General features: G+C 37.6%; 1 protein-coding gene across 2 annotated transcripts in view; it reads left to right on the top strand.

Annotated features, from left to right (window-relative positions):
* Nucleotides 1–18,561, top strand: part of B3GAT2 (beta-1,3-glucuronyltransferase 2) — a 77,414-nt gene that overhangs the window by 27,852 nt on the left and 31,001 nt on the right. For both annotated transcript variants that reach the window (XM_019749323.2, XM_074333169.1), the window contains exon 2: nucleotides 8,277–8,421. In XM_019749323.2, coding sequence (XP_019604882.1) covers nucleotides 8,277–8,421 — 145 coding nt within the window. The remainder of the gene's footprint in view (nucleotides 1–8,276; nucleotides 8,422–18,561) is intronic.

Genomic DNA, 18,561 nt, shown 5'->3' with positions numbered 1-18,561 from the left:
GTTTTTCACTTTCCCACTTGGGAGGATTATTTCCCATGACAGGACAAACTAGTAACAAACAGTGATTGACATATGGGCTGAGCTTTGGGGCTGTGAAGAGGAATAGTGGGGGGACATGGCTGGTACTGCTGAAAGAAACATGGCCTCTCAGTGCCATTATTGCCACAATGGAATGCTAGCACAGTTTGCCAGATTTTCAGAGAGACCAGAAATCTTTGGATTTTAACACATCTCAATTTAAAACACAAAAACTCTGTGAGGGCCAAACCAAACTTTCCTGTAGGGTCACATGTGGCCAAATGCTTCAGCTTGTGAGCTTTGATCTTCACAATAAAAACAGCATAGAACGGGAGTGAAAAATTGACCCCAGGCTAAAGACTAAGTCTGCATCGTACCTGACAGAGGTGGATAGAGAAGGATGATCGCTTTAGGCACTTTCAAAAGGGATTTCTTTTTTTAAAATAATAGACTTTATTTTTACAACAGTTTTATATTTAGAGAAAAACTGAGACAATACTAGAAAGTTCCCATATACCCCATAACCATACATTAGTATGGTACATATGTTTTTATCAGTGAGTCAATATTAAATAAGGTCTTTAGTTAGATGTCCTTAGTTTTTTTGTAATGTTATTTCTCTGTTCTAGAGTCCTATTCTGGGTACTACATTACATTTAATTGTCATGTCTCCATAGTTTCCTCTTGTTTGTAACAGTTTCTCAGATTTTCCTTGTTTTTGATGACCTTAACAGTTTTGAGGAGTACTGGTCAGGTATATTGTAGCATGCCTCTCTATTGAAATTTCTCTGAGATTTTTCTCACGATTAGAATGTGGTCATGGGTTTTTGTGAAGATTACGGGGTAAAGTGCCATTTTCATAACATCATGTCAAAGGTCCATACTATCAACATTATTTTATAGCTGAAATTGTTCCAACTATGGCCATTGGGAGTCCTTTTGGTTGGCTATTTCTTTTGACATATCCTCATCAATGTGAGTTTGTTCAGTTTTTGTTTTTGTTTTTTCAAATAGTTCCTTATTTTCTGGCACTACAAGATGCTTTAGGCTCATCTTGTATATTTCACATCCCAGTCTTAGAATCAGCCATTTCTCCAACAGGCCCGGGTTTCTTCTATTAGAGAATGGTATTACAAAAGACCACAGAGGTAACGTGCCATTCTCAGGATACATACTATCAACATGATTTATCACCTTAACCTTGATCATCTAGTTGAGGTAGGGCTTGTCAGGCTTCTTTGCTGGAAAGGTACACCCTCTGCCCCCTTCCATACTGTTCTCTTTGGAAGAAAATTACCTTAGCTAAGGAGTGGGGAGTTATGCTCCACATTCTTGGGTGGGGCAGGCTTATCTACATAAATTATTGGGAATTCTTCTGCATGGACAGTTTGTCTATTTCTCATTTATTTATTCAATACTGTATACCAAATACTTTATTCAATTCATATACTTTAGGTGGTATTATATTTAGTACTTATTTTATACTTTAGGTTGTAATCTAATACTACTTTATTTTATTGCTTAAATTGTTCCAGCATTGGCCATTTGGGGCTCTTTCAGTCGACTCCTGTGGACCTTTTACATGTCCCCATCAGTGTGCAGGCTTTAGTGTGTGTGTGTGTGTGTGTGTACGTGTACGTGTGTACTTGTGTACTTGTGTACTTCCTTACTGTTTAGCTCTATAGATACCCCAGGATCATCCTGTTTATTTCCCCTGCAGTCCTAGAATTAGCCACTTCCAGTATCTGGTCCTTTATTACTGCATGGTATTAGAAACCAAGATCTGGGTGCTAAGCAGGCTTTTGAACTGGAATGTCATTGGTTCTAGGCCCTCAGCTGACAGAGGAAGAAAATATGTGTGTATACTAACCCATGTATATACACATATCTAGAAATAGAAATAGAAGTAGAAATAATAGAAATATATGTATACACATATATATATACACATATATAGGTACACATGTATATATATGTACATATATATTTGTGTATGTGTATATATATATATATATAAAATCCAGTGTGGATGGCTCTATGTCATCACTTCCGTATTCCTTCATGTTTGCACTGCTCTTTCCTTTGTGTGTTTTCAGTGGATACCTGTTTGATTTGGGGTGGGTTTTCTTCTTTCCTCTGAAACGAATAGTTTGAAAGGCAGGATACAGAGTGTAGCGTTCTTTATGGTAATTCTACTCCTTGAGGTTGCTGATGGCATTTTAAATTTCAGAAAATCAAGAACTTGATTCATTTCCCTTTGGAAAAAAATAAAACAAGATTTCACCTAGTGGTATGTTTTAAAAGAAGCTAAAGGCATTTGTTGAACTTTTTGGGTTTTATGCTAGCAGCTTTATGAGTACGTACATGTGTGATCTTCTGAAGTGTTCCAGTCCCTGGAGCTGGCTGCCAGCCATTTCCCAAGGCGGGGCCCAAAGGATGCAGCTTAAAGCTGCAGGGGGATAAAAAAAGTTGGCTAAAGAAACGGAGCTGGTTGTTGGTTAAGGTCACCAGGCACTGGCGTGCACAGGGATTACCTGCCTCTCTCCTTTCCTGGAGAAGATGGAGACAAGCACCACTTGCCCTTGGATAGTTTAAATGGCACTTAGCCTGGAGGAGTGTGGAAATGTACCAAATGTGTATTTTGTGTCCTTTGTAGCATTGGGTTTATGGAAATTACTGTGCCTGAACTCAGTTTGACTGCTTAACATTGACATGCAAGTCTTGTTTATTTAAATTGGGGGTTCTGGCCGGAGTATGACTCTGGCATTGGATAAATAGGAAGAGAACGCCTTTGGGGACCAACCTGTTTGTAATATTGTTACTCTTATAAATATGTGAATTGCTTCTTCTCTATCTTAATATCCAGGGCTTTATTCCTTGGTGTGTGTTAGGTTGGAGTTCACATAAGGCATCTGAAGTTGTGCCTGTTATGTAACTGCTCTTTCGTGTTAAGAAAGTAACAAAGCTTTTAAATAAGCTTTTAAATACTGAGGATATTTTAGTTGTATGAAAGGGCTTTCCTTTTAATAGTAACAGTCATTGTTACATTTTCGCCCCTCTCAGAAAAGAACATGGCTGCCAAGGAATCCTTAAAGTGCGTAGATTTAGTGAAAAGGACACACAACAAAGGATAGATCCCAGGGGTGAAATGAAGAAATTCTGTAAATAGCTGTGCTATTTTCCTTTGAAATGTCTGGCGCACTCTATATAGTCCAGTGGTCCTGTTCCGAGACGCTGTGTGTCTGACTCAGTGATGAAGCATTCTGTACTCACCCTCATGGCAGCGTATGCATGGTAAGGGCATCTGGATCTTTCCAAAAAGTTTTAAACTATTTAAATGACAACTGAAAAAATGCATTTAGCTTACTGGAACCAGAATCCCCCACATCACCCGCATTCAGATAGTCATTGCTTCACCTTTAGCACCCCACCCTCTGAAAAAAATAAAGCATGAACAAATGTTAGCTCTGAGATCCTCAAGAAATTTGGGGTATGCTAAGCAAAACCTATGTTTTGAAGCATGAAATTGGCACAGAACTATGAAGTTTTGCATCTTCGATTCATCCTGTTACCTAGAACCCTAGGTCGTTCTGCAGTCTGTGGGCAAAATCCCACTTATCTGTCATGGCCTGGCTTAAAGGAAAAACCTGCCACAAAACATGCTTGGCCACATTTAATTGTGTCCTTACTAGTCGTCCTACAGTTATGGTTTATTACTCCTTTTAATGGTAAGTTCTCTTTTCATATTTTAAACACATTTTTGCCTTCTGTTGTTTTATTGTCTGCCCTCTTCTTTGATTGTGAGTTTGTCCCTTGCACAGCAAAGGCACATAGGGATTGGTTGTTACGTGTGGCCCCCATTTCAATTACTACCTGCTGCTTACACACTTATCAAGACTTTTTTGGCACCTACTGTATGCAGGGCACAACCTATCCTTCTCAAGAGGATATACAAGTCTGAGATAGGGCCTGCTTACCAGTTTTTCACAGATTTGAAAATTTAGTACTCTGGGCAAAGGCAGTTTCAGAGCTGAAAAATCATAGGCATTAAGGAAATAGCAAAAAAGAACACAGTACTCTTGTTAGTTCCTTAAAGTTATAAGGCCATTCTGTTAATTTAAGAAAGACATATGTATTAGATTTAACTTGGTTTCTCAGTCTCAGTATGTTTGGGCCTGTTTGAGATATAAGACAAAAAAAATTGAGATATTTTTATTTTCTACAGTGTGGGAGGAAAGAAACAGTGAGATGGGGAGAGGGCTGTATCTTTGTGAAAATGTTAGTAAATTTTCTGGGGTTTTTCCACCTATGGAGAATACCTAGGACATAAAAGCACTAAATATTATTGATTCAAGAATTAAATCACTAAAGTATTACTGAGAGAAGTTAAAGATCTAAATAAATGGAGAGCTATATCACGTTCATGGGTTAGAAGACCCAGTATTGTTAAGATATTAGTTTTAACCTTGTTGATACGCTTAAATGGACAGACTGACTCTGAAACTCATATGGAAATGAAAAGGAGTTAGAACAAGTCAAAACAACTTTGATAAAGAACAAATTTGGAGGACTAACACTACCTGATTTTAAGAGTTATTATAAATCCATAGTAAGCCAAAACAGTGTGATATTAGCAGCAAGATCACCAAATAGACCAGTAAATCAGAGGAGAATGTCCAGAAATAAATTCACACGTATATGACAACTGATTTTTGACAAAGGTGTAAAAGCAGTCAGTTATTTATTTGGAATAATTAGATACAGTTACAATAATTGGACAGCCATATGCCAAAAAAAAAAAAAAGCTTGTCAGTCCCTCATACCATATACACAAATTAACTTAAAAGAGATCATAATCTAAATGTAAAACCTAAAACTATAATACTTCTAGAAAGGGGGAGAAAACCCCTGTGACTTAGGTTTGACAAAGATAGATATAATACCAAAAGCACGATCCATGAAAGAACAAATTAATGCATTGGACTTCATCAACATTAAAAGCTTCTGTTCTTCAAAAGACATTATTATGAAAAGATGAGCCACACACTGAGAGAAAATATTTATAAATCATGTATTTGGGGAAGGATTTGAAGTCAGAACATAGAAATAACACTTAAAACTCAATAATAAAATTCCAATAATAAGGAAATAAATAATTTTAAAAATAGGCAAATTTAAACAAGTATTTCACCAAACAAGTGATACAGATGGCAAATAAGCACATGAAAAGATACTCAATATCATTAGCAATTAGAAAAATGTGATTTAAAACCACAATGAGATACTAATAATCTATCAGAATGGCTAAGATTAAACACTGATCATACCAAGTGTTGGTGAGGACGTGGAAGAACTGGAACTCTCATGCACAGCTGGTGGGAATGTAAAATGTTGCAAGAACTTTGGAAAATAATTTGGCAGTTTCTTTAAAAGTTAAATGTGTACCTACCCTATTATCCAGCCATTTCACCCTTAGGTATTTATCAAAAAAAAAAAAAAAAAAAAAAAACTCCACATAGGCTTGTCCACAAATATAGCAGCTTTATCTGTAATAGCCAAAAGCTTGAAACAACTGAAATGTTTATCAACAGGCAAATAAAAAAAATACACCAAAACCAAAACCAAAACTGTGACACATCCATACAACAGGATGTTCAGCAATACAAAGGAATTAACTATGGATACACATTACAAGGATAAATCTCCATACAGCTCTACTGAGTAAAGAAGACAATTTTTTTTTAAAAAAGAGTATGCACTGTATGATTTCATTCATATCAAATTCTATGAAATGCAAACTGATCTATAGTGATAGAAAGGCCATCAGTGGTTGCCTTTGGGTGAAGGATGTGGAGAGGGGTGGATTTTTAAAAAGAGCACACAAAGAACCTGGAGGGTGATGGATATATTATCTTCCTTGTGATGATGGTTTTGTGGCTATATACATATGTCCAAATGTATCAAGTTTCACACTTTAAAAAGTGTTTCTTATTCTTTCAGGGGTCCCCAAGTCCGCCCATGTTAAGTGATTTACTAGGATTCACAGCACTCAGCATTATATATATATATACATATATACAGTATATATATGTATGTGTATATATATAGTTATATAGTTATATATGTGTATCTATATAGTTACATATAGTTACACATTATATATAGTTATACATTATATATAGTTATACAGCATTATATATAATAATTATACAGTAAGTCCCTATTTAGCATTGTTGATAGATTCTGTAACTTTTATAAGCAAAATAATATTAATGAAACCAATTTTACTGTAGGCTAATTCATATAAACAAGAGTGAAGTTCTTACAGGATATCATCTATGCTGTGACAAAATCAAGTTGAACAAAGTGACATTATTTGAAGACCTGCTGTACTTGTGGCACAGATTTATTACAGTGACACAGTAAGGATACATAGCTGCATCAGTGAGGGGAAAAGACACCGTTAGGAGGAGTCTGGAGGAATCCATGTGCAGGCTTCCATTGTTTTGTCCGTCCTCTGAGAGGTCACAGAGCACACCTTCCCTCCAGCAGCAAAAATGTAACCATGAGTGTACAGTGTTTATGCCCAGGGAAACCCATGTAAGAGGCAGGATTTTTACTGGAGACTGGTCATATAGGCACCACCGTGCACACCAGTATTTCAGATTCCCCAAAGGCAAGCAAGTGTTTAGTACCCCAGGCTGGCAAAACAACATTATCAGTGCAGGGAGTTTTTCAAAAGCCAGGTTTTCAGATGCCAGCCAAGGGTCAGCCTTGCAAGCAGTCCTTTCTAAAGATAATAGTCTCAGGACTTCCCAGCTCGTTTCTGCAGTCAGTGGTATTACCCAGTAGAACATTTTAAAAATTATCGTGTACATTAGTATGAGCTAGCACAAGGCAACAGTGATTAACTTATTGAAAAAGGGAAAGACTGTAAAAACAGTAGTTTCAGATTTGAGGAAGACCACTACAGTGAGATTCTCATTACCTGCAATGCTGCCTGCCTTGCAGTTCTCTTTGGAATGAGCTGGGGTATAAATAAATAAGTAAAATTGAGATGTTTGGCAAATAGGAGCTTGTAATTTATTTTTAATCTTTAATAATACGACTTTTTATTTCAATTGCATTTGAAAATCTTTCCCAAATATATAATTTTCCTTTCTTTCATAAAAAAATCCTTGATTAATAATCATTATTTTAGCCATTGGTTAACTGATCGTGGCCCAGTCCTATAGCAAGTAAAGGTAAAGCATCAGTGCTGAGGTTATAATTCCCTTTGCCACAGTTCCACCTCAGCTGCTGTGCAGGTTACGCCCTGCTCCAGGACACACCAAGCTGAGAGGGTGAATGGAACTGAAATCCAGTCAGTACATTGATGGCTGGGCCCATAAGCCACGGGCCCCGGCACGGAGTGTGGCTGCTTGAGAAAGGGGCATCTTTTTCTAGTTTGCACAAAGGTGCCACGTGGGCTATGGCCCTACTCAACACACATCCAGAAAGAAGGTGGTCGTTTTCCTCCCAAAATGCTGCCCATTATCATCAAGATTTCTTGTGAATGTATGTTTCCCAGTGAATAACTTTTAAGTTGAGGGTTTTCTATAACTAGGACTCCGCTAGATTCATCAATGTTGCAGGACGAGGACCAGCGACTGCAACTGCCTGGGTAGGGCAACTTCCTCCACAGTTTGGCCCACTTGCCATCAAAAAGCAGAGGGATTTAGGGTACATTTTTCTTTTTGTCACCCAGTGGGGTGCCTGCTGTCTCCTCTGTATCAGGGTCCACAGCCAAGATTTCAGTGTGCTGTCACAGTAAGTTATGCAGAAAAAGGCAGCTCCTATGGATCCTGTGAGGGAAATTTTTGCTGCTGCTGAGTCATGAAGTTTCCTAAGGGGACCTAAACCTTCTCATTTCTGAAGACACAAAGTATTGTTTAGAAGATTCAACTTTGAAAGAAATAGAACATATTTGATAGTCGCAACTCAGCTTCAAGTCAACGATGTTCAGGTATTGACACCCGCTGTAGTCTTCTTAAGCCTTGAGTGGCTGGCATAGTGTAACAGAACTAACAGCAGTGGCGCTGAGCAGCCAGGCAGTCATTGGGTAGCAGTCTGTCAGCAGAAGCGTTCTGTCTGGAAACCTTCAACCTTTGGAGGTTCATCTCCCTCCCCCTTCCCATTTCTTCTATGTGGCTCACATTGCTTTCTTCCCTCACATTCTTTTCCCAGAGGAAACTTAAATCTCTTTCCCCTTTTCATAGATGCGAACCACGCGCAAGGTCTCTGTCTGGCCCGTGGGCCTGGTTGGCGGGCGACGCTATGAACGTCCATTGGTGGAAAATGGCAAAGTCGTTGGTTGGTACACTGGCTGGAGAGCAGACAGGCCTTTTGCCATCGACATGGCAGGTGAGTGTGATGGGTGACATTTGCTCCTGCCCGATTGTTCTTACTTGCCAGTACTCATATTTCTAACAGAGCACTAGAGGAAGGAAGCTTTAAAACACTTTGGTTAAAACCTGGATTGTGTCATATTCAGCACATGAGCAATTTAACTAACCCTTCAGAACAGGCTCTTTGCTTAATTCAAGTGGAAGTTGATTCCATTCCGTTTGGTCACCATGCAGCTACCCTTTATCCAACAAACGCTTCTGTGCCAGGTGCTGGTTTGGGTGTTGGGAGGTTCAGTGGTAAGAACTGGCCTTGGCCTGGCCTCATAGGTCTCTGTTGACTGTATGTTTTGGTGTCTCTCTCTAGAGGTCCAATTTATTGCAATATATCACATGCTTATTGATAAATTTAATAGTGATATGAAATGTACAGGCTAGTCATTTTAATGCTTATTGATAAATTTAGTGCTTGTTGATACATTATTAATGGCTAAAATATAAAATTGGATTACTGTTTTTTCAAGCATTTAATAACTTTGAATATAGCTGTCTTGTAAAGTTTTTATTCTCTAACCAAGCAAGTGAATTAAATAAGACCCCTGGCAGACCACAAATTCTAAAATGCTATTTTATCATAAAGTGACTCATTTTCTGTGGGTTATATAAAATGATGCCTGTGATAACTGTGGAAAGATGCCATTTGAAACATGAGGCTTAGAGGCAAAAAAAAAATCACCGACATCTGTAACCTACAAGATGAAGGCAGAAAAGCTTCAAAATTGATCTCCTCAATCTTCAGCTCTGAACACGGCTCTGTCTGTCTGTCAGCCTGGGCTTGGCCAATCTTTTGTGTACATAATTCCTACTGCAATCAACAGCTCTATGCTCAGAACTCTGATGGGAAGAAGGCTGTGTTCTGAACTGACTTCATCACTTTTATTCTGACAATACGTACTTATAAATTGAGGGAGCAACATTATGAAGAATACCCGAAATAAGAGCTATTGGGGGGTGGGGTGCTCTTGTGAATGGCCATGTAGCGGGTGTGTCACACTGCATTGTGGAGGAGATAAAGTAGGATATTTTAATTCAGTGTTTACCATTTTCTGAGTGCCCATTTTGTGGGACTCTGTGTCATGATCTCTGACCGCAAGGACAGTCTAGATCTCTTACCCTTTCCTGCTCACCCTCTCGCAGGCCCCCCTCTCTGCTTACTGACCTCTCCATCCCTCTTTTTTTTTATTATTATTAGTTTCAGGTGCACAAGGCAAAGCAAAACTTAGACGTTTATCATTTATATCCCTCATACTGTGTGAAACCCCCTCCCCCCATCCACTATCCCTCTGTATGTTCCCCATATTAATTTTCAAACCCCCATGACCATCTTGTGGTTACCGACTATTTTTCAAAACCTCTCACCTTCCCCTTATCCCCACCCCCCAGCAACCCTCTGTTTTTCCTCCATGTTTCCAAAACTGTCTCTGATTAGTTCATTCACTTATTCTTTTCTTTAGATTCCACATATAAGTGAGATCATATGGTATTTGTCTTTCTCTTTCTGACTTATTTCACTTAACATAATGTTCTCTAGGTCCATCCATGTTGTTGCAAATGGTAAGATTTCTTTCTTCTTTATGGCTGCGTAATACTCCATTGTATAAATGTACCACAGTTTCTTAATCCAGTCATCTACTGATGGGCATTTCGGTTGTTTCCAGGTCTTGGCTATTGTGTATAGTGCTGCAATAAACATAGGAGTGCATAAAGATTTTTGAATTGGAGTTTTGGATTTCTCCGGATAGATACCTAGGAGTGGGATTGCTGGATCATAAGGTAGTTCCATTTTCAGATTTTTGAGATACCTCCAAACTGTTTTCCATAGTGGCTGCACCAATCTGCATTCCACCAACAGTGCACCAGCGTTCCCTTTTCTCCACATCCACGCCAGCACTTGTTGTTTGTTGATTTATTGATGATAGCCATCCTGACTGGGGTGAGGTGGTATCTCATTGTGGTTTTTATTTGCATTTCTCTGATGGTTAGTGAGGTTGAACATTTCTTCATATGTCTGTTTGCCATCTGTATGTCCTTTTTAGAAAAATGTCTCTTCATGTCCTCTGCCCATTTTTTAATTGGGTTGTTTGTTTTTTGGAGTTGAGTTGAGTGAGTTTTTATAAATTTGTGATATTAACCCCTTATCAGATATATCATTGGCAAATATCTTTTCCCATTCAGTAGGATCCTTTTTGTTTTATTGATGGTTTCCTTTGCTGTGAAAAAGCTTTTTAGTTTGATGTAATCCCACATGTTTATTTTTCTCTTACTTCCCTCATGAGGATATATCAGTAAAAATCTTAGCTCGGGTAATGTCTGTGAAGTTTCTTCCTATATTTTCTTCTAGGAATTTTATGGTTTCAGATCTTACATTTAAATCTTTAAGCCATTTTGAATTTATTTTTGTATGTGGTGTAAGGAGGTGATCCAGCTTCATCTTTTTGCATGTGTCTGTCCAAGTTTCCCAGCACCATTTATTGAATAGACTGTCTTTACCCCACCGTACATTCTTGCTTCCATTGTCATAGATTAAATGGCCATATAGGCATGGATTTATTTCTGGACTCTCTATTCTGTTCCATTGATCTATGGGTCTGTTTTTATGCCAGTACCATGCTGTTTTGATTACTGTAGCCTTGTAGTATAATTTGAAGTCAGGTATTGTTATACCTCCCACTTTGTTCTTATTTCTCAAGATTGTTGAGGATATCCAGGGTCTTTTGTTATCCCATATAAATTTTAGGATTATATGTTCTATTTCTGTGAAAAATGTCGTTGGTAGTTTGATAGGAATTGCGTTGAATATATATATTGCCTTAGGCAGTATGGACATTTTAACTATATTAATTCTTCCTATCCATGAACATGGTATGTGTTTCCATCTATTTGTATCTTCTTTCATTTCTTTCTTCAGTGTCTTATAATTTTCTGAGTACAGATCTTTTACTTCTTTGGTTAAATTTATTCCCAGGTATTTTATAGTCTTTGGAGCAATTGTAAATGGAATTGCTTTTTAATTTCTCCTTCTGATGTTTTATTATTGGTATATACAAATGCAACTGATTTCTGAATATTAATTTTGTATCCTGCTACTTTACTAAATTCATCTATCAGCTCTAATAGTTTCTTGGTGGAGTCTTTAGGGTTCTCTAAATATAGTATCATATCATCTGCATATAATGACAGTTTTACTTCCTCCTTACCGATTTGGATGCCTTTTATTTCTTTTTCTTGTCTGATTGCTGTGGCTAGAACTTCCAGCACTATGTTGAATAGAAGTGGAGAAAGTGGGCAACCTTGCCTTGTTCCTGATTTTAAGGGGAATGGTTTTAGCTTTTCCCCATTGAGTATGATGTTAGCTGTGGGTCTATCATATATGGCCTTTATTATGTTGAGATATGATCCCTCTATTCCCACTTTCTTAAGGGTTTTTATCATGAATGGCTGCTGAATTTTATCAAATGCTTTTTCTGCGTCAATTGATATGATCATATGATTTTTATTTTTCATTTTGTTAATGTGGTGTATCACATTAATTGATTTGCGGATGTTGAACCACCCTTGCATACCAGGGATGAATCCCACTTGATCATGGTGTATGATCTTTTTAATGTATTGCTGAATTCTGTTCGCTAGTATTTTGTTGAGGATTTTTGCATCTATGTTCATTAGCGATATCGGCCTGTAGTTTTCTTTTTTTGTGGTGTCTTTGTCTGATTTTGGGATCAGGGTGATAGTGGCTTCGTAAAAAGTGTTTGGGAGTCTTCCACACTCTGGATTTTTTGGAAGAGTTTGAGGAGAATAGGTGACAATTCTTTTTTGAACGTTCTGTAAAATTCACCTGTAAAGCCATCTGGTCCAGGGCTTTTGTTTGTTGGGAGATTGTTGATTACTGATTCAATTTCCTTGGTGGTAATCAGTCTATTCAGGTTTTCTGTTTCTTCTTGAGTTAGCCTTGGAAGGTTGTATGCTTCTAGAAAGTTGTCCGTTTCTTCCAGGTTGTCAAATTTGTTGGCATACAGTTGCTCATAGTAATTTCTTAAAATTTTTTGTATCTCTGCGGTGTCTGTTGTCACTTCTCCTCTTTCATTACTGATTTTATTAATTTGGGTCCTCTCTTTTTTTTAATGAATCTGGCTAAAGGTTTGTCAATTTTGTTTATCTTCTCTAAGAACCAACTCTTGGATTCATTGATCTTTTGTATTGTTTTTCTGGTTTCTATTTCATTTATTTCCACTCTGATCTTTATTATCTCCTTCCTTGTACTCCCTTTGGGCTTATTTTGTTGTTCTTTTTCCAGATCCCTTAAGTGTGAAGATAAACTGTTGATTAGTGATGTTTCTTGTTTCTTTAGGTAGGCCTGCAGTGCTATGAACTTCCCTCTTAGGACTGCTTTCGCGGCATCCCATAGATTTTGGGTCGTTGTATTTTCATTTTCGTTTGTCTCGAGATATCTTTTGATTTCTTCCTTGATCTCCTGCTTGACCCATTCATTATTTAGTAACATATTATTCAGCCTCCATGAATTTGTGTGTCTTCCAGTTTTTTCCCTGTAGTTCATTTCTAATTTCATAGCACTGTGGTCAGAGAAGACAATTGGTATGATTTCAATTTTCTTAAATTTATCAAGACTTGCTTTGTGGCCTAACATATGGTCTATCTTGGAGAATGTTCCATGTGCGCTTGAGAAGAACGTGTATTCTGCAGCATTGGGGTGGAATGCTCTGAAAATATCGATTAAATCCAAGTGGTCCAATGTGTCATTTAAGGCTGTTGTTTCCGTATTGATTTTCTGTCTGGAAGACCTGTCCCTTGTTGTCAGAGGTGTGTTGAAGTCCCCTACTATGATAGTGTTACTGTTGATCTCTGTCTTTATGTCAGTCAATATCTGTTTTATATATTTAGGTGCTCCTATGTTGGGTGCATAGATGTTTACTAGGGTTATGTCCTCTTGTCGAATTGATCCCTTTATTATTATATAGTGCCCATCTTTGTCTTTTAATATTTTCTTCATTTTAAAGTCTATTTTGTCAGAGATAAGTATTGCAACTCCAGCTTTTTTCTCATTTCCATTTGCATGGAATATCTTACTCCAACCCTTCACTTTCAGCCTGTGTGTGTCTTTTGATCTGAGGTGAGTCTCTTGTATACAGCATATACAAGGGTCTAGCTTTCTTATCCACTCAGCCACCCTATGTCTCTTGATTGGAGCATTTAAACCATTTACATTTAAAGTGATTATTGATAAGTACATAGTTATTGCCATTTTTAAATTTGTGGTTAGATTGTTTTCATCTTTCTTCTATTTACAGAAGTCCTTTTAGTATTTCTTGCAACGCTGGCCTGGTGGTAATGAATTCCTTTAGCTTATTCTTTTCTGGGAAGCTCTTTATCTCTCCGTCAATTTTAAATGATAGCCTTGCTGGATAAAGCAACCTAGGTTGTAGGCCTTTGTTTTCCATCACTTTGAGTATCTCCTGCCACTCCCTCCTGGCCTTCAATGTTTCTGCAGAAAAGTCATTTGATAGTCTTATGGGAGTTCCCTTGTATGTAACCCTCTGTCTTTCTCTTGCTGCTTTTAGGATTCTCTCTTTGTCTTTAATCTTTGCCATTTTAACTATAATGTGTCTTGGAGTGGACCTGTTTGGGTTTATCCTGGTTGGAACTCTCTGCACTTCCTGGACTTGTATGTTGGTTTCCTTCATCAGGTTAGGGAAATTTTCAGACATTATTACTTCAAATATGTTCTCAATCCCTTGTTTCTTCTCTTCACCTTCTGGTATTCCTATGATGCGCATGTTGTTGCGCTTGATGTTATCCCATTGGTCTCTTAAACCATCTTCATTGTTTTTTATTCTTTTTTCTTTCTGTTGTTCTGTTTGGGTGATCTCTGCTAACTTGTCTTCTAAGTCGCTAATTCGATCCTCTGCTTCATCTAACCTGCTGTTAATTCCTTCAAGTGAGTTCTTTATTTCGGTAACTGTGTTCTTTAGTTCTAACTGGTTGTTCGTTATGATTTCTACATCCTTCTTGATGTCCTCTCTAAGCTCCTTAAACATTCTTATCATCAGTATTCTGAACTCTGTCTCCGATAGTTTGGTTACCTCTGCTTCATTTAGTTCCATTTCTGGAGGTTTCTTCTGTTCTTTTATTTGGGATATGTTTCCTTGTTTCCTCATTCTGGCTGACTCTCTGTGTTTGCTTCGATGTATTAGGTAGATGCCCTTGAGTTCTTAGTTCTTGCTGGATTAGTATGTAATAAATGTCCTTTATATTTCACTTGCACTACTTCGTTCTTCTCCCCTGCGTGTGCTCCAAAAGTGACTCTTGTGTTGTGTATATTGTCCTATTAAAGAAGATCCTTAATTGCTTTTCGCTTGTGAGTAGGTGGGGTTAACTCCTAGGCTGACTAGTTGTGAGACTTGGCTCTGCCCACGCAGGGTGTTCTGCTGCGTGAGGGTTGACCGCTTAGATGTGGTTTGGCCTCTATGTGCCTGTAAAGAATCCCCCCTGGGTGTGTCACTTGTAGGTCAAACCCGGTAGTACTCTGGCTTGGTCTGGAGTTGGCCGCTGGGTATGTTGAATCTTGTGCCTCCTAAGCTGGGCACTGCAAGTAATCCCTGCGTGAGTCTCTTCGCTGTTCTGCATGATGAGCAGAGAGTCCTTTGATGGGTTATAAGCTTCCTGTTTCTGATAAGATCGGATGGAGAACTCAAAAAGTGCACCCCGCTGCCGCCATTCCTATGACGTCCCATCCCTCTTCTAACCCTAGACTTACACTTTGACCTTTAGTTCTTGTAGCCACAGGGCTGAGCTGGCATCTCAACCAAAGCATTTACCTGAAGGTAGACAGAGAGGTATGTAAGCTATCCTTGGAAGGTCCTCAGGATTCTCAAACGAGGCCTTTCCTCAATCAAGTCTGAGTGGGTGGCTCTGAAAATATAAGGCTGATGATAATGTGTCTTTTTATTTCACTTTTTTTTTAAATTAAAGTTTATTGGGGTGACAATTGTTACTAAAGTTACATAGATTTCAGGTATACAATTCTGTATTACATCATCTATAAATCACATTGTGTGTTTACCACCCAGAGTCAGTTCTCCTTCCATCACCATATATTTGATCCCCTTACCCTCATCTACGGCCCCCTCCCGGCTTACCCTCTGGTAACCAATAAACTATTGTCTGTGTCTATGAGATTTTCTTTCTCATTTATCTTGTTCTTTTGTTGTTTTTGGTTTATATACCACATATCAGTGAAATAATATTGTTCTCTACTTTTTCTGTCTGACTTATTTCGCTTAGCATTATAATCTCAAGATCCATCCATGTTGTCACAAATGGTCCTATTTCATCTTTTCTTACTGCCGAATAGTATTCCATTGTGTATATATGCCACAACTTCTTTATCCATTCGTCTATCGAAAGACATTTTGGTTGTTTCCATGTCTTGGCCTCCGTAAATAAAGCTGCAATGAACACTGGAGCACACTTGTCTTTATGGATAAATGTTTTCAGATTTTTGGGTAGATACCCAGGAGAGGGATTGCTGGGTCATATGGTAATTCTGTTCTTAATTTTTTGAGGAACCTCCACACTGCCTTCCACAGCAGCTGAACCAATCTGCATTCCCACCAACAGTGTATGAGGGTTCCTTTTTCTCCACAGCCTCTCCAACACTTGTTACTATTTATCTTGTTGATGATAGTCATTCTAACTGGGGTGAGGTGATATCTTATTGTGGTTTTTATTTGCATTTCTCTGATGATTAGAGATGTTGAGCATTTTTTCACATGTCTATTTGCCATTTGTATGTCCTCTTTGGAGAAATGTCTCTTCAGGTCCTCTGCCCATTTTTCTATTGGATTGTTTGTTGTTGTTTTTTTGTTATTGAGTTATATGAGTTCCTTGTATATTTTGGATATTAGCCCCTTATCGGAGGCACTGTTTGCAAAAATCTTCTCCCATTTAGTTGGTTGCCTCTTTATTTTGTCGATGGTTTCTTTTGCTGTGTAGAAGCTTTTAAGTTTGATATAATCCCATTCATTTATTTTAGCTTTTACTTCCCTTGCTTTTGGAGTCAAATTCATAAAATGCTCCCAAGGTCCATAAGTTTAGTACCTATATTTTCTTCTATGTAGTTTATTGTTTCAGGTTTTATGCTTAGTCCTTGATCCATTTTGAATTAATTGTGGTACATGGTGACAGATAGCAGTCCAGTTTCATTCTTTTGTACGTGGCTTTCCAGTTCTGCCAGCACTGTTTATTGAAGAGGCTGTCTTTTCTTCATTGTTGGAGAAAAGCAAATGTTTTTTGCTTCTTTGTCAAAAATTATCTGTCCATATTTATTTCTGGGTTCTCAAGTCTATTCCATTGGTCTATGTGTCTGTTTTTCTGCCAATACCATGCTGTTTAGATTATTGTTGCCCTGTAGTACAAGCTAAAGTCAGGGAGTGTGATACCTCCAGCATTGTTCTTTATTCTTAGGATTGCTTTGGCTATTCGGGGTCTTTTGCGGTTCTATGCAAATCTGATGGTTTTTTGTTATATTTATTTAAAGAATGCTTTTGGGATTTTGATGGAGATTGCATTAGATCTGTATATTGCTTTGGGTAATATGGCCATTTTAACTAAGTAGATTCTTCCAATCCATGAGCACGGAATGCCTTTCCATTTCTTTGTGTCTTCTTCAGTTTCTTTAAAAAATGTCTTACACTTTTCAGCATATAGGTCTTTCACATCCTTGGTTAAGTTTATTCCTAGGTTTCATTGTTAGTACATAGGAATGCAATGGACTTTTGATGTTGATTTTTCTAACTGGCAACTTTACTGTGTTCATGTATTGTTTCTAATAGCTTCTGGTAGAGCCTTTAGGGTTTTCTGTATATAACATCATATCATCTGCAAAGAGTGACAATTTAACTTCTTCATTCCCAATTTGGATGCCTTTTATTTCTTTCTCTTGCCTGATTGCTCTGGCAAGGACTTCTAACACTATGTTGAAAAGCAGAGGTGATAGGGGACAGCTCTGTCGTGTTCCTGAATGTAGAGCAAAGGGCTTCAGTTTTTCACCATTGATTATAATAATATTGAAGGTTTGTCATATATGGCCTTTATTATGTTGTTATTTTCCTTCTATACCTATTTCATTAAGTGTTTTAATCATAAATGGATGTTGTATTTTGTCAAATGCTTATCAGTTGATATAATCATATGATTTTTGTCCTTTATTTTGTTTATGTGATGTATCACATTGATGGATTTGCATATATTGAACCATTCTTGTGCCCCAGGGATGAACCCCACTTGGTCATGGTGAATAATCTTTTTAATGTATTGTTGCATTCGATTTCCTAGAATTTTTGTTCTCTATTTCATTTAGTTCGGCTCTGATTTTTATTATTTCCTTTCTTCTGCTTACTTTGGGTTTCATTTTTTTCTTCTTTTTCTAGTTCTGGTTTTTAAGTTTGTGAGGTTATTTATCTGGGATTTTTCTTGTTTTTTTTGAGATACGCCTGTAATGATATAAATTTCCCTCTTAAAACTGTGTTGCTGCATCCCCAAAATTTTGGTTGGATGTATTTTCATTCTCATTTGTTTCTATGTATCTTTTGATCTCTCCTCTAATTTCTTCTTTGACCCGGTTGTTCTTTAAAAGTATGTTGTTTAATCTCCACGTATTTGCGGTTCTTCCTTCTTTCTTTTTGCAGTTGATATCCAATTTCAAAGCCTTGTGATCATAGAATATGCTTAGTATGATTTCAATCTTCTTAAATTTGTTGAGACTGATTTTGTGTCCCAATATATGGTCTATCCTTGAGAATGTTCCATGTACACTAGAAAAAATTGTATAGTCTGATGTTTTAGGATGACGTGCTCTATAAATGTCAATCATGTCCCTTTCATCTAATGTGTCATTTAGGGCTGCTATTTCTTTATTTTCTGTTTGGATGATCTATCCATAGCTGTCAATGATGTATTTAGGTCCCCTACTGTAATTGTGTTCTGGTCAGTTCCTCCCTTTACTTCTGTTAGTAGTTGCTTCTTTTATAAATATTGATGACTGTTATGTCTTCTTGTTGTATAGTCCCCTTTATCATTATGA

This window comes from Rhinolophus sinicus, linkage group LG05, assembly GCF_036562045.2.
Source record: "Rhinolophus sinicus isolate RSC01 linkage group LG05, ASM3656204v1, whole genome shotgun sequence".
NCBI lineage: Eukaryota > Metazoa > Chordata > Mammalia > Chiroptera > Rhinolophidae > Rhinolophus > Rhinolophus sinicus.
This window is presented reverse-complemented; position numbering and strand designations above follow the sequence as displayed.